The sequence below is a fragment of the Sciurus carolinensis genome, chromosome X (assembly GCF_902686445.1).
Source record: "Sciurus carolinensis chromosome X, mSciCar1.2, whole genome shotgun sequence".
NCBI lineage: Eukaryota > Metazoa > Chordata > Mammalia > Rodentia > Sciuridae > Sciurus > Sciurus carolinensis.
Genome location: NC_062232.1, coordinates 15,389,956 through 15,403,046, shown reverse-complemented (window position 1 = coordinate 15,403,046; position 13,091 = coordinate 15,389,956). Strand labels below are relative to the sequence as shown.

The window sequence follows — 13,091 nt, the reverse complement described above, 5'->3', positions numbered from 1 at the left end:
TCAATCTCTTTACTATACTTTACCTGAAGTTTCGGGCACTCAGAACTTCTTGCCTGTCACTTAGACTCCTCTACCCTCCTGCCTCTATCCTTTGAATGACCTCTGCCCTTCCCCCAACTCCTCCCTTTTCTTACTGAATTCTTACTTAAAGGTCCCACACAAACTGGCTACTCGCTAACCTTTCCTCTCCCCCCATGTCAAGGATAAATTGAAGCTGGGGGTATGCTCAGTGGTGTAGAGCACTTGCCTAGTATGTGAAAGGTCTTAAACTTGATTCCCTAGCTCCACAAAAAATGAATAAACTACTTCCTCATTTTTATTTATTTATTTTTTATGTGGTGCTGAGGATCAAACCCAGTGCTTCACACGTGCTAGGCAAGCACTCTACTACTGAGCCACAACCCCAGCCCACTTCATCATTTTTATACACCTATAACTTCAGATATAATTTTGTTATGATATTTATCATGTTGAATTATTAACTATATATTTCCCCTGCCATATCTTGATTTTTTTTTTTTTTTTAGGAAATTGGTCTTTTTTCATATTTGTCATAGCTTATGCCTAATAATAGTGATTATTTAATGCTTGAGTGAATCAGTTTATTCATGTATATTTTTATGTATGTGTGGTATTTTGTATTATATCATTTGTACTAGGTTATATGTGTTATTAAAAGTATTTGTAGGGCTGGGGAGATAGCTCAGCTGGTAGCGTGCTTGCCTCACAAGCACAAGGCCCTGAGTTTGATCCCCAGTACCACAAAAAAAAAAAAAAAGTATTTGTAAATATTTCTCTAGTGCTGTATAAAATATAAATTAATAAGAAATTGATCAATTTGTTCTGTATTTCTCTATGTAACTACATCAACTCTCAATAAATGTTATTCAACTACCAAATTAAATTTATATATACAAATTGTATAATATAATATAGGTTTAATTGTTATTCATGTGCCATTGAAGTTTTTCTTATACATTGATTTTAAAAAAATATAATTTAGTTCATAGCCTATCCAAATACATAAAAAACAATAGCATGATAATGCTAATATTTTACCTTTTCTAGGTTTTAAAACGACAAGGCTATGATGCTGCTTGTGATATATGGAGTCTTGGTGTCCTTCTTTATACAATGCTTACTGGGTGAGTGTGTACTATTTATTCATCAATATTTTGCTTAAATTATGTAGGTTTTTAAAAAGCCCTATGTTGTAAATATCTTTCTTTCCATGTTTTCTCATGCTTTCTTATGCATATAAAATAAAATACCACATTTATAGCAGTATCATTAATGTCTTGAGGTCTTAAATTGATTTTAACTTAAATATTTATAGTACCATATATTTAGACTACTTCTAGCTATAAAGCTTCATTTTAATAAAGTATTATATTAACTGAATCAGTATTTTCGGAAACTTGAACTGAGTATAAAGATTACCAACCTAAAAAGAAATTTTATTCATTAACGTTTTAATTTTATTATAAATTAGTTACACTCCGTTTGCAAATGGTCCTGATGATACACCAGAGGAAATATTGGCACGAATAGGTAGTGGAAAATTCTCACTGAGCGGTGGTTACTGGAATTCTGTTTCAGATACAGCAAAGGTAAGTATGGCTTCCTAGTACAAGCTCTTTTTTATTCTGTTTTGGTTTTGGTGCTGGGGATCAAATCCAACACCTCACACATAATAAATATGTACTGTACCACCGAACTATGTCCCCAATGCTGATGCAAGCTTTTGGCTCTTGAGAAAATAATTTGTCCTGGTGAAAAGAAATACTGTCAGTTAAAAACTTTGCTTAAGCCAAGCACAGTGGCACACACCTGTAATCACAGTAATTTGCAGGCCGAGGCAAGATGATTGAAATTTCGAGGCCAGCCTGGGCAATTTTGTAAAATACTGTCTCAGATTTTCAAAGGGGACTGAGGGTATAACTCAGTCATAGAGTACTTGCCTAGTATACATGAGGCCCTGGGTTCAATTCCCCAGTACTGAGGGGAAAAAAACGTTTAAAGTAGTATATTAAGGTGATGTTACCAAATAACTTGAACTCCAAAATGGACCATTTATTTTCTTTCCCAGAAGACATTGGTTTGGCCTTGTTATCTACACAGCTAAAGCTACTTCTTACTGACAGGCATAATGGATAATAATGGTGGTACTCTTTATTTGCCTATTATGTGCATCACACTTCATTGCACCTCAGTATCTCATGTAATACTCATAAAAACTCATGTAAAATAGATGGTAGTATCCCCTTTACAAAAAGGAAACCAAGGATCAGAGCTTTAGTGTGAACTCATCTGTGGTTACACACCAGGTACATGTAGATGCTTTAAATAAAATGTCATATTCCAAAGCCCTTGTTCCCTAGAATATTACACCATGTTCTAGTTTTTTGTTTTTGTTTTTGTTTTTTGGGGTTTTTTTGGTGGTACTGGGGATTGAACCCAGGGCCTTAGTGCTTGTGAGGCAAGCACTCTACCAACTGAGCTATATCCCCAGCCCTCTAGTTTTGATTCATGTTATGAAGAAAGGGGTCTCATCTTTTTCACAGTAAACAATAGCATAGTTTTATAGCCTCTGCTTGAAGCCAGTTGAAAAGCCCATCTCTCTAGATCTGCCATCCTGAGAATAGCACTGACTCTAATTTCAGTTTATTGAAAGAAAAGTTGTTTTTTTTTTAAAAAGTAAGTTTTCCACTTCAAAATTTGAAAAACATAAAGGAAATGAAGAAACATTGGTAAAAGTGCTAATTTTCTTAGGGATAGTTTTGTTTTCCCCTGGACAGTTTTGCAATATTTTATTCATTTTAAGCACTTTGGCCCACTTTCAGAATTTGATAGGAGAGATCTCTAATTTGTTCACTTTTTCTTTTTTATTTTTTAGACTCTTCCTTATTGACTGACTGATTGATTGATTGAGAGGGGGGTCTGTCTTTATTGCCCACACTGGCCCTGAACTCCTGGGCTTAAGTAATCTTTCACCTGCTTCAGCCTTCCAAATCGCTAGTACTGTAGGTGCAGGTCATCACACCCAGCTTACGTTTTATTTCTAATTCTGTTCAGTAGCTCATTTCTGTTCTTAGCTGTTAATAATAACTAAAAGAAAGAAACCATAACTGTCTAGTAGGAGAGTACTTGGAGCAACATCTTCCCAGTGCCCCATATCTAGTCAGCCACTAGGGTCTGTTAGTTCTTTCTTCTTAATACTTCATTTCCATCCATTTTTCTCCATCTCTTATATCCCTACCTGAAGATGTAATTTTCTAAATTGGAGTCTCCAGGCTTGACCCCTCAAATCCATTTTCCTCTACACTTAGTGAGTGTGATCTCTCTAAACTACAAACTTAATACCCTCTTTCCTCCAGAGTAAGTCCAGGCTTGCTAACACAACTTACAAAGACTTTCCTGATCTAATCCCTTCTCACATCTCCCACTTCATTGGCTGCCACATTCTCCTTGACAATTTATACTGCATCCATGTTGCACTCCAGTCAGTTCCTCAACTGTGACATGTTCTCTTGTACCTGAGGTCGTTTCTCAAAATGCACTCCTTTCTGTCTATCTGAAATGCTCTGTTTCCCCCTTACCTTCTGTAATCCAGCTCCTTCTTATCCTTTAGGTTTCACCTTCATCTTAAGAGGTCACTTTTAAGACATCCATCTAGTTAAGGTCAGGTGTCTCTTTATGTTCCTCTAGATACACCTTGTACTTACTTGTCCTTCCCATCAAAGAACTTCTTGTTTGCTTTGTCTGTCCCTCACTGAACTGAAAGCTTCATAGGGTCAGAATTCTTCTCTGGCGATTATAAATGACAATTATGTTATTTTGAAAAGGTGTAAAGCCATGTAGTGATGATATGAATCTATATTCCATGTATAGGAGGGTGTTTGGATATATACTTAGTATTAACAGTGATTGCCTCTGGAAGAGTGGAATTATGGGTGTTGTTTATGTTCTTTCATTTCTCTGTATTTTCTGGTTTATGTGTAATGCCTATGAGTTACTTTTGTTTTTTGTTTTTTGTTTTTTGGTTTTTTTTGGCGGTACTGGGGATTGAACTCAGGGCCTTGTGCTTGCAAGGCAAGCACTCTACCAGCTGAGCTATCTCCCCAGCCCCTATGAGTTACTTTTGATGTAGAAAAAAATTTAAAGACTCCTGTAATCTTTGGAACAAGGGGGGGCCACATTGAGCACCCTCCAATTGAATTCCTGTTATTGGATGTTTATGTTCTGCTTTTCAATAGCAACACCAAAGTCTTAGGTAGTTGAAAATTATTTAGAAATAAACCTACAAAAATGTTAGAAGCTCAAAAAATCTGAGGGGGAAAAGAGCCAGAGTCCTTAAAGATATGCAAAATGTGATATACTTACCCTTTGTAATGCACCGAAATTATTGTTACTCAGAGATGGGAGACAAGAGAGATTTGGAGTATTTTTTTTTCCAAATTGTCATGTTGGTCAAATTGCTTTGAGTCCAAAGGTCTGCTACCAGGATAAAACAGTGTCATAGAAGCTAAGGAAGAATCTTTACTAGAACTACATGCCACAGAAATAGAAGCAAAAAATAAAAGAGGGGGGATTAAGCTTATTTTACTCTTATCCTTCACATGACAGGACCTGGTTTCAAAGATGCTTCATGTAGACCCTCATCAGAGACTGACTGCTGCTCTTGTACTCAGACATCCTTGGATTGTTCATTGGGATCAACTGCCACAATACCAACTAAACAGGCAGGATGCACCACATCTAGTAAAGGTGAGCAGTCCCCATTCAGTCAGTATTTTCTCTGTGTCTTCCAGGAGGGACAGGGCCAGCAGAGACTGAGAAGCCCTCTCCATGCCTTAGCAACTTACCTTTACCTTCTAATGTGAGGTCCTCTTACATGGCTGACTTAGAAAAGTCAAGGCATGCCAAAATATCAGTAATGAAATTAGTTTAAGAATGATTTTTGAATTTCTGTCAGTCTACAGAAATAGGTATTCACTACCAATAAGGACAGATAAGTTTATGGATATTCCTTTTTTAATATATTAAGGGCTTCAACAAAGACAAAAGCTGAATAGTCCTTAGAAAAATAAGGACCTCTTGTTTTGAACCCATCCCTATACTTTCAGATCTAATTCCAGCCTCCCACATTGACCTGAGTTGAAGTTAAATTAGAGGATTTGACCAGTGTGGTTGTTTTCATTGTGAAAGTAATAAAATCTATATACATTTGCATCTAAAAATGTAGAAGAAAAAACCTATGTCATGTTTGGGTACATGTCACTTTTTTTTTTTTTTTTTTTTTTTTTTTTTTTTTGCAGTACCAGGGATCTAACCCAGGGCCTTTTTCTTGCAAGGCAAGCACTCTACCAACTGCGCTATCTCCCCAGCCCATACATGTCACTTTTATTGTTAATTTTCTTTTCTTTTTTCAGGGTGCCATGGCAGCTACATATTCTGCTTTAAACCGTAATCAGTCACCAGTTTTGGAACCAGTAGGCCGCTCTACTCTTGCTCAGCGGAGAGGTATTAAAAAAATCACCTCAACAGCCCTGTGAAGTGACCTCAGTGAGATATTTGGTACCATGGTGTAAGCTGATAGCACAAGTTCTGGAGACAGGTAGCACATATCTGAAAGACACCTGCAAGCACACACTGTCCCAGCTGGTACCCATAATGCTGCTGCTCCTGCTGCTGCTCCTGCTTTCGTCTCTTCTCGCTTTAAATGATTGTTAGCAAGTTAGATTTTCCTGGAGCTTCGGATGAAATGAAATGAAAACATGATGAAGATATATTCACTGAATCAACAAGAAAAATAATGAACATAAGAATACCACCTAAAATACACTGAATAAAGTACTCTACACCATATAGCATTATTTTTATAGGAAATATTTCATGTCCCTTAAATATTCTTTGTTAGTTATAGGGATGGACAGTTTATGTTAAGCACTTAGCTTAAACAATCCGTTTATATTAGCACTGTATCCCTTGTGCCATCCAACATTTTGTATGTTTTTGTAAACAGTTCATATACAGTACATTTCTGTACTGCTTTCTTTAATGTATACATGCCTTGTTTAACTTGGAATCTATTATTAATCAATTGACTATTAAATCTGATTAAATAGCTCACCTGGATTAACAGTATTGTTGGACAGCCCTAAAAATGGCCACATGTGGAACAGCTGTTGAATGTAATACTTTCAAAATGTACATATCTTTCCCCTTGTCTGTTTCACTGGTTCATTTGTTTGTTTCTTAAAGTCAGGTGCTCTGTTAGACTAACCTAGAGAGCTGTTATGGTACAGAACGTTATGTGTGGGGGGCATGAAATCAAGAGTACACCTATGAAGTTAGCCCATATACTTTGCAACTCCATAGGGTTCTTTCTTGAACTAAGGAAGTAATCCTTGCACTTTCACTCTTACATAGTGTCCATACTTAGTATTTGGCATATCACTTGGGATTTTGCCAATGTACATCAAAGACCTTTAAGAGTCATGGTAAAAAGTTTGGTGAAGGAAAATTTAGCAAACCATAATTGAAGTCCTATTGGATATTTCATGTTTAAATAAATACTCTATATTAAACACTAATTTGAATGTAATGAAGGCCACAGGCCTCTATATGAAATTGGACTTAAACTTTGTTATTCTAGGGAATAAAACATTCTTGATCAAACAATATCTGTTCTAACCTGAAATCATGGCTAAGTTAGGCCAAGTGAATATTTATTTTCTGAATCCCTCCTGATGATTTATATCCATATAATTCTTCCTTTGATTTTAGAAGTGACCAGTTTTCATAAGGTCTCCAGGTCCACTTACATTGCAGTGTTCCTTATCTACATCTAATTTGCTAGTTTCAACTATTTTATTTGATGATAGAAACTTCTGTATCCATCATTACTTGTATCTTTGCCAAACTACCTAGCATACATCAATACACGTAATGTAAAAAAAGTAACAGCAAGGAAGAAGTGATTTAGCTTACCTCATCGGAATGTGCCCAAACAGATCTTTCTAAGTCACGTCCTAAGCCAGTTACATCAGAAATCTTCTGCCAGAAGCTTTAAATCTTCCTATAAGACTATCAAGCCAATAGAGTGTGCTTTATCTAAATGTCTTGAAAGCCACTTGTCATTCCTTAATTTCTCCTGTTTGCAATTTAAAAAGAGGAAATTTATAACATTCCTTTTGCCCAAACAACATAAAATGATTATTGCATAGAAATCCAAATGTAAGTTTACCTGCTAAATATAAAATGTATAAGAGGAAGGTTATCAGAAGATCTAGATAGAAAGTTTTTTTTAAGCTTTTGAGCATATGGATGCTAACTATTAAAAGCTGCTTTCGGTTGCTTGGAAAGAAAGCTTTTTTTCCCCTCTCTGTTCAGTGTTTCAAGCCATGGTCATCCCAAATTATTATCACTTTTAACTCTTAATGTAACTCTGAGCAGAAAAAGATATATTTTCAGATTTTTAACAATGATGTTACTCCCTAATTGCTTAGGAGTATTGTCCATCATCGTCTTTTGGAACTAGAAGTAAACATATAAATCCTTATAAATTACCTGGTTAGATTTTCTCATATTGCACACGAAGAACCTGAGAACCAAGTCAAAGGCTAGAATCCTTAACTTTTTTCATTTTTTTTTTCTTCGTAACACCATGCTGCCTTTCCTTCATATTATCCCCTGACAAGTAGCCGAATTAAAACTATATATTTCTTAAGGCAGTCATCTACTTTTATAGGATACCAAGTTTATTTTTCTCTCAAGGATCATTCCCTTCTTTATCTAGTCAAACTCAGTTTTATTGGCAAAAAGCAAAAGTGAAAGCTTTCTACCTAAAAATGCAGTTTACTGGCTTAAATTCTTCCGTCTGTGGTTCTGATGTTCTCATTGCCTTTGGGCAAACTTGGCCAACGATGTGCTCCAAGTGTAGTGCTTGTGCTGAGTTAAACTTCCCATTAATTTCTCAACGTCCAGTTCTTCCAGGCCTCTATGGTTGTGGTATTGAGAACCCTGAAGTCTTCTGCCCTTTACAAGTTGCTTCCAATTTTTGGAGCTTCTCCCAGGAGTTGTTAGTCCAGTCTTAAAGTTATCAGTACCTTTTACAAACTTCCTCTTAGTTTATAAAACACAATACTATTCAAAATGGTAGATTGCTTTTAACATTGCCAAGCACATACTGGAATGTATGAATTACACTACCATGTGTTTTGTATCTTCCCTTTCGAGTGATGATATTAAATTAAGGTAAGTTTTTTGTCCATTTTTATTTTTGCCTTTTATGAATCATTTTAGGTCTTCCTGGTTTATAGTGATATCTTCTTTCTAAATACATTAGACCCTTGATTTTAACAGATTTTATTTATGTGGGTACATTTATTCACAAGCAACCCCAGAAGTCCAAAAATGCAGTGATTTTGGCAAAGCCTAATATCAAGATGCTGTGAGACTGGCATGTGGGAAAAGACACTGAAAGGGTGTGTTGTGTATGCAGTAGAATTCACCCATTTCACATGCATCACACTCCAGTGAGTGATTTTGAATCAACAATTTCCTATCTGTTTTTAAGAAGTGGCTGCTGTTGGGGTCAGGGAACATCTGAGGAGGTGGGGCTTTGCACTTAGCTGTGCCCTATACCCTCTCCCCAAGCAAGATTTGAACAGAGGGTGGGCGAGTGCAAAGGCTTCAAGAGAAGGCAGAATGTGTTTGGTAGGAACAGAACTGGGTAGGCCCAGTCTAGAATGAGAGTTGGCATTCAAGATTTAGGGACCTTGGTACAGATGTGCTTAATCATATGGAGGCCAGCAATGCATACTCCCTGACCTTTATAAATGACTTACCATTTTTTCAGCTTGCTTTACTACATTTTATAGAGTAAACTAGATCTTATGGTGATATTGAGCATTTGAGATTTAGGAAGGTATTAGGACAGATAGCTCAGGAATATAAAAGGTCTATTTTCTGTGATTCATAAATACGTTGGATTCCATGGCTGATCTTGGTGCTTAAACCAGAAGGTTCCAGTGTAGTCCTAGAGATCTGTCCTGAAAGGTTCAATTCCCTGTGACTAACTTTAAACTGGATGTATACTTTGAGCCTTATTTAATTCACAGATAAGTTGACTTAAGTCAGTATTTTTATTCCAATTAATGAAAATAGTCCTCTTTTCAGCCCCAGGTTGCTTACATTTTACTGGTCTCCCCAAGTGACCATTGGTGGAGACCAATTAATGAAGGGATGAATTCACTTTCTTGAGACTGTGGTATTCTGCAGAGTCACACTTAACCACTTTTTGCAGTGAAGAATCTACAGAGTGATGATACCCAAATATGGATGACCAAGAAGAATTTGTATCTACAATGTGCTTTATGTATTTTTGACACTGCTGCATTCTGTGTGATCAAGTGACTTGTAACTGGTTCCAATGTGACTGAGTGTTCTCAAAAAATAGTAACTAAGTCAACTTAATTTTCTTAAGTCTGGTATTATCAATCTCACATTTACCACTTTGATTCCAGTCTTTTAACTGTTCATAACAGGGCATACCAAGGGTTGGGATGAGAGCCTACTTCCTACCTCTTCAGGCACTTTCCTCATTATTTTGCCATGTAACCTTGAACTGCATGATAAGCTGTTTAAATGTCCATGACTTCTCCCAGAGTAACTAGCAAAGTATATGACATTTTGAATAGAGATTAGTGGAAATTTAGAGATAGAAGTTCAGAGGTGCAAACCTTAAGAAAATGTCTTTAGAGCACATACCATATGAGTACAGTATATGTAAACGTATATGAAAAGAGAGTTGCTATAATAGTCCTCTCTAAGTAGATTAGTTCAATATCTAATGGAAGTGAGCATCTTTATTCCTATTATCACTGTAGTACTGATTGAACTGTATACTGAGTTTTTCAAACAAGTATTTAAAATAGAACTTTTAAATACAAAGCAAGGACGTAAGGATAAAGATTTTGGTTTGTGTGTCTACATGTAGTTTACCATCTAAAGCTTTGATTTTTAATTTAAAAAAGCTTCAAGGTATTGCCATTCATTAGCATCCTTAGTGATTATGGGTGATGAGTTTGTAATTCCTAAAATCATATACATGTTTTAGTTTATTTTAATTTTTGCCCTAAACAAAAGGGAAGGTCTACACCTATGGGTTGTAATTATTTTGCATTTTCGGCCATGGGTGGGAATGGGATGGGTAGCTCTTAAAGCAGTTTTTAAAAAAGAAAAAAATCACAAATATTTTCTACTATTATATATGATCTTACTTTATACTAGTTTCTCTCTAGTAAAGGCATGCCAGAAGCCCAAGGTACCATATCACAAGTTCTTACATATTGTACCCTTTATTGGTGGTTAAATCACATCAGATGCTTGGCACTGCTGCCATAATTATGAATTGCTTGTAAAGAATCAAATATCACTGAATACTTTAAATTGTTTTACTTAAGAGTCTAATCTGGGAAGTTTGCAAATCATACTATTAATGTGTAATCTAAGCTCTTTCAAGATGTATCCATGAATAATCCTGGAACAATATTGCTTGTATTCCTGTCGTAGAACAGGTTTTGTAATCTTTAAAAGAAATGAAAATTTATATAATAAAGATTCAAATAAATTCACATATGTCCCTTTTATCAGATTATTTTGATTGTGATGATTAAACCTTATAATATCAAGTTATTCTACCCAAAGCATATTTTTGAAATTGTGTTGCTAGAACTTAAAAAAGGAATATTTCTGAAATAAGTGCAAAATAATTTTGCTATTCATTATCTTGTTTCACCCAAAGGATTTGTCAGATCACACACACATGACTCACATTAGTTATATATCTTACTGATATAAAACCTGATTAATGATTTGAAAGATACAAGTTAGTCACTAGGCACAAATGAAACATTATTTTCTTGGAGAAGTCCAAAACTACCAGAGTACTCCAAAAATGTCCCTTTCCTTTCTCATTACAGTGTATTTTGGACTCAGAATTAAAGGATAAGTTTCCAGATGAATGTTATATGTGAAGACCTTGTTCAAACAAAGGGAGTCATTTGCTTTTGCAGCTTCCCCTTTTCATACCTCATTTACACAACTTACCCCTGTTCTCTCTGGCCAGCCATACATCACGAATTGCAGGTTTTACAATAAGCCATCTATAAAGACTAAACGTATATATGTGTGTATACACTGGGGATTGAACCCAGGGGTACTCAACCACTGAGCCACATCCCCAACCTTTTTTATATTTTATTTAGAGACAGGGTCTTGTAAGTTGCTTAGGGCCTCGCTAAGTTGCTGAGGCTGGCTTTGAACTCTGGGTCCTGCCTCAGCCTCCCGAGCGCTGGGATTATAGGCATGTGCCACCGCACCCAGCTGACCAAGTGTATCTTGCTAAAAGCATTTTAGAAGAATTTTTTCATTTTTCTACTAGCAAGTCTCATTAGCATGTTTGAAAGGAAATTTGAGATCATTGATTTCTGAGAGGGTACGTGTTATATAAGCCTGAAGTTACCCCTTTCTCTCCCTATTGATGTTTTTAGTTGTATATTTGGAAATATCATAGACTGGGTAGTTTAAACAATAGAAATTTATTTTCTCAAAGTTCTGAAAGCTGGAAGTCCAAGATTCAGGTGCCTGCAAACTGTGACCTCTGCCTTTGACTTGATGGTGCCCTCTTTCTGCCTCTTCACATGGTTCATCCTCTCTGCATAAGCATCACTGATGTCCCTCTTTGTGTACGTGTGTGTATGTGGTGCTAGGGATTGAACACAAAACTTTGCCCAAGCTAGTTAAGTTCTCTACCACTGAGCAACATGTCCAGCCTGTTCCTTTTTATAAGGACACCAATCATGTTGCATTAAGACCCTATCCTAATGGTCTCATTTTAATTCGATCACCTCTCCAAATACTGTGATATTTAATTCTGAGGTACTGGGGGTTGGATGTTCAACTTTTGAATTTGGGGAAGATAATTCAGCCCATAACAGCTGGTTTAGGCATTATCCACTTTGATAAATTTGGGTATTCAGATATGATGGCCAGTGTTAAGGTCTAGTTGGAATTATACTGACACTGTAAGAATGTTAACTGTATTTGTTTTCTGTCACTTTTGTAATAACCACAAATTTAGTGACTCAAAACAATGAAAATTTATCTTAACAGTTCTGGAGTTTGGAAGTTTAATATGAGTGTCACTGGGTTAAAATAAGGGTCTCAGCTGGGTGGTACTACTTTGGGGCGGTTCTTGGGTAGAAGTGTTCCTTGCTTTTTCCAGTTTCTAAAGACCACCTGTATCACTTGACTCATGGAACCCTTCCTCCATCTTCAAAAGCAGCAGCATGCTTTGGGGAGGGGTGGGGAGCAGCTCAGTATTAGAGTGTTTGCCTAGCACTCTGGAGTCCCTGGGTTCCATCCCCAGTACTGCAAAAAAGTAAACAACAACAAAAATATAGCAACAGTGGTCTGGTCCTTTTCATGTGCATCTACCTCTCTGATCCCTCTTCTGCCTTTTTCATTTACGAAGATTTGTGTGATTAGATCTGATTTACCCAGTTGATCTAGAATAATTGCCGCATTTCAAGGTCAACTGATTAACAATCTTTGTTGCATCTGCAACATAAATTCCCTTTTACTATGTGAGATAACATTCACAGTTTCCTGGTATTCATACATGGACATCTTAAGAGTTTACTAGTCTACCACCATGTTTATCTAGAGAAATTCCTGACTCCTTAAGCTGACCCAGAGTAGAAATATGTTATGGGAATGCGTTCTGCAGTTTTGTGTTAATGCACCCTGGATTGATAGAATTGACACTAAAAAATATAGGTAAAAGAAGTGCAGGATGATGCTTTAAAAATATATAGCCAGGCTGCCTAGGGATTAGGGCAGACATTCCAAGGAAACAATGTAAGCTGAGACCTAAAAGAGGAAAGGTGAAGAATAGAACAGAATATATGGAGATTTAGACAGAATAAGAGGTTCTTGTGAAAATAAAATGTTTTGTATACCTGGAGCTTAAAATATAAGAAGACTTGAGACTCAAGTGATAGGCAGGGGCCAGATCTTCAAAT

At 36.3% G+C, this 13,091-nt stretch overlaps 1 protein-coding gene and 1 non-coding gene across 8 annotated transcripts in view; one reads left to right on the top strand and one right to left on the bottom strand.

Moving 5' to 3' along the window:
* Window positions 1–10,640, top strand: part of Rps6ka3 (ribosomal protein S6 kinase A3) — a 142,213-nt gene extending 131,573 nt beyond the window's left edge. For all 7 annotated transcript variants that reach the window (XM_047537016.1, XM_047537019.1, XM_047537021.1 and 4 more), the window contains 4 exons: window positions 1,069–1,145; window positions 1,493–1,610; window positions 4,627–4,767; window positions 5,433–10,640. In XM_047537016.1, the coding sequence (XP_047392972.1) occupies window positions 1,069–1,145; window positions 1,493–1,610; window positions 4,627–4,767; window positions 5,433–5,555 (459 nt within the window). In that variant the 3' untranslated portion in view covers window positions 5,556–10,640. The remainder of the gene's footprint in view (window positions 1–1,068; window positions 1,146–1,492; window positions 1,611–4,626; window positions 4,768–5,432) is intronic.
* Window positions 2,437–2,510, bottom strand: Trnav-cac (transfer RNA valine (anticodon CAC)). Its single transcript has one exon. It is a non-coding gene; the product is annotated as a tRNA-Val (tRNA).
* Window positions 10,641–13,091: the final 2,451 nt, after the last annotated feature.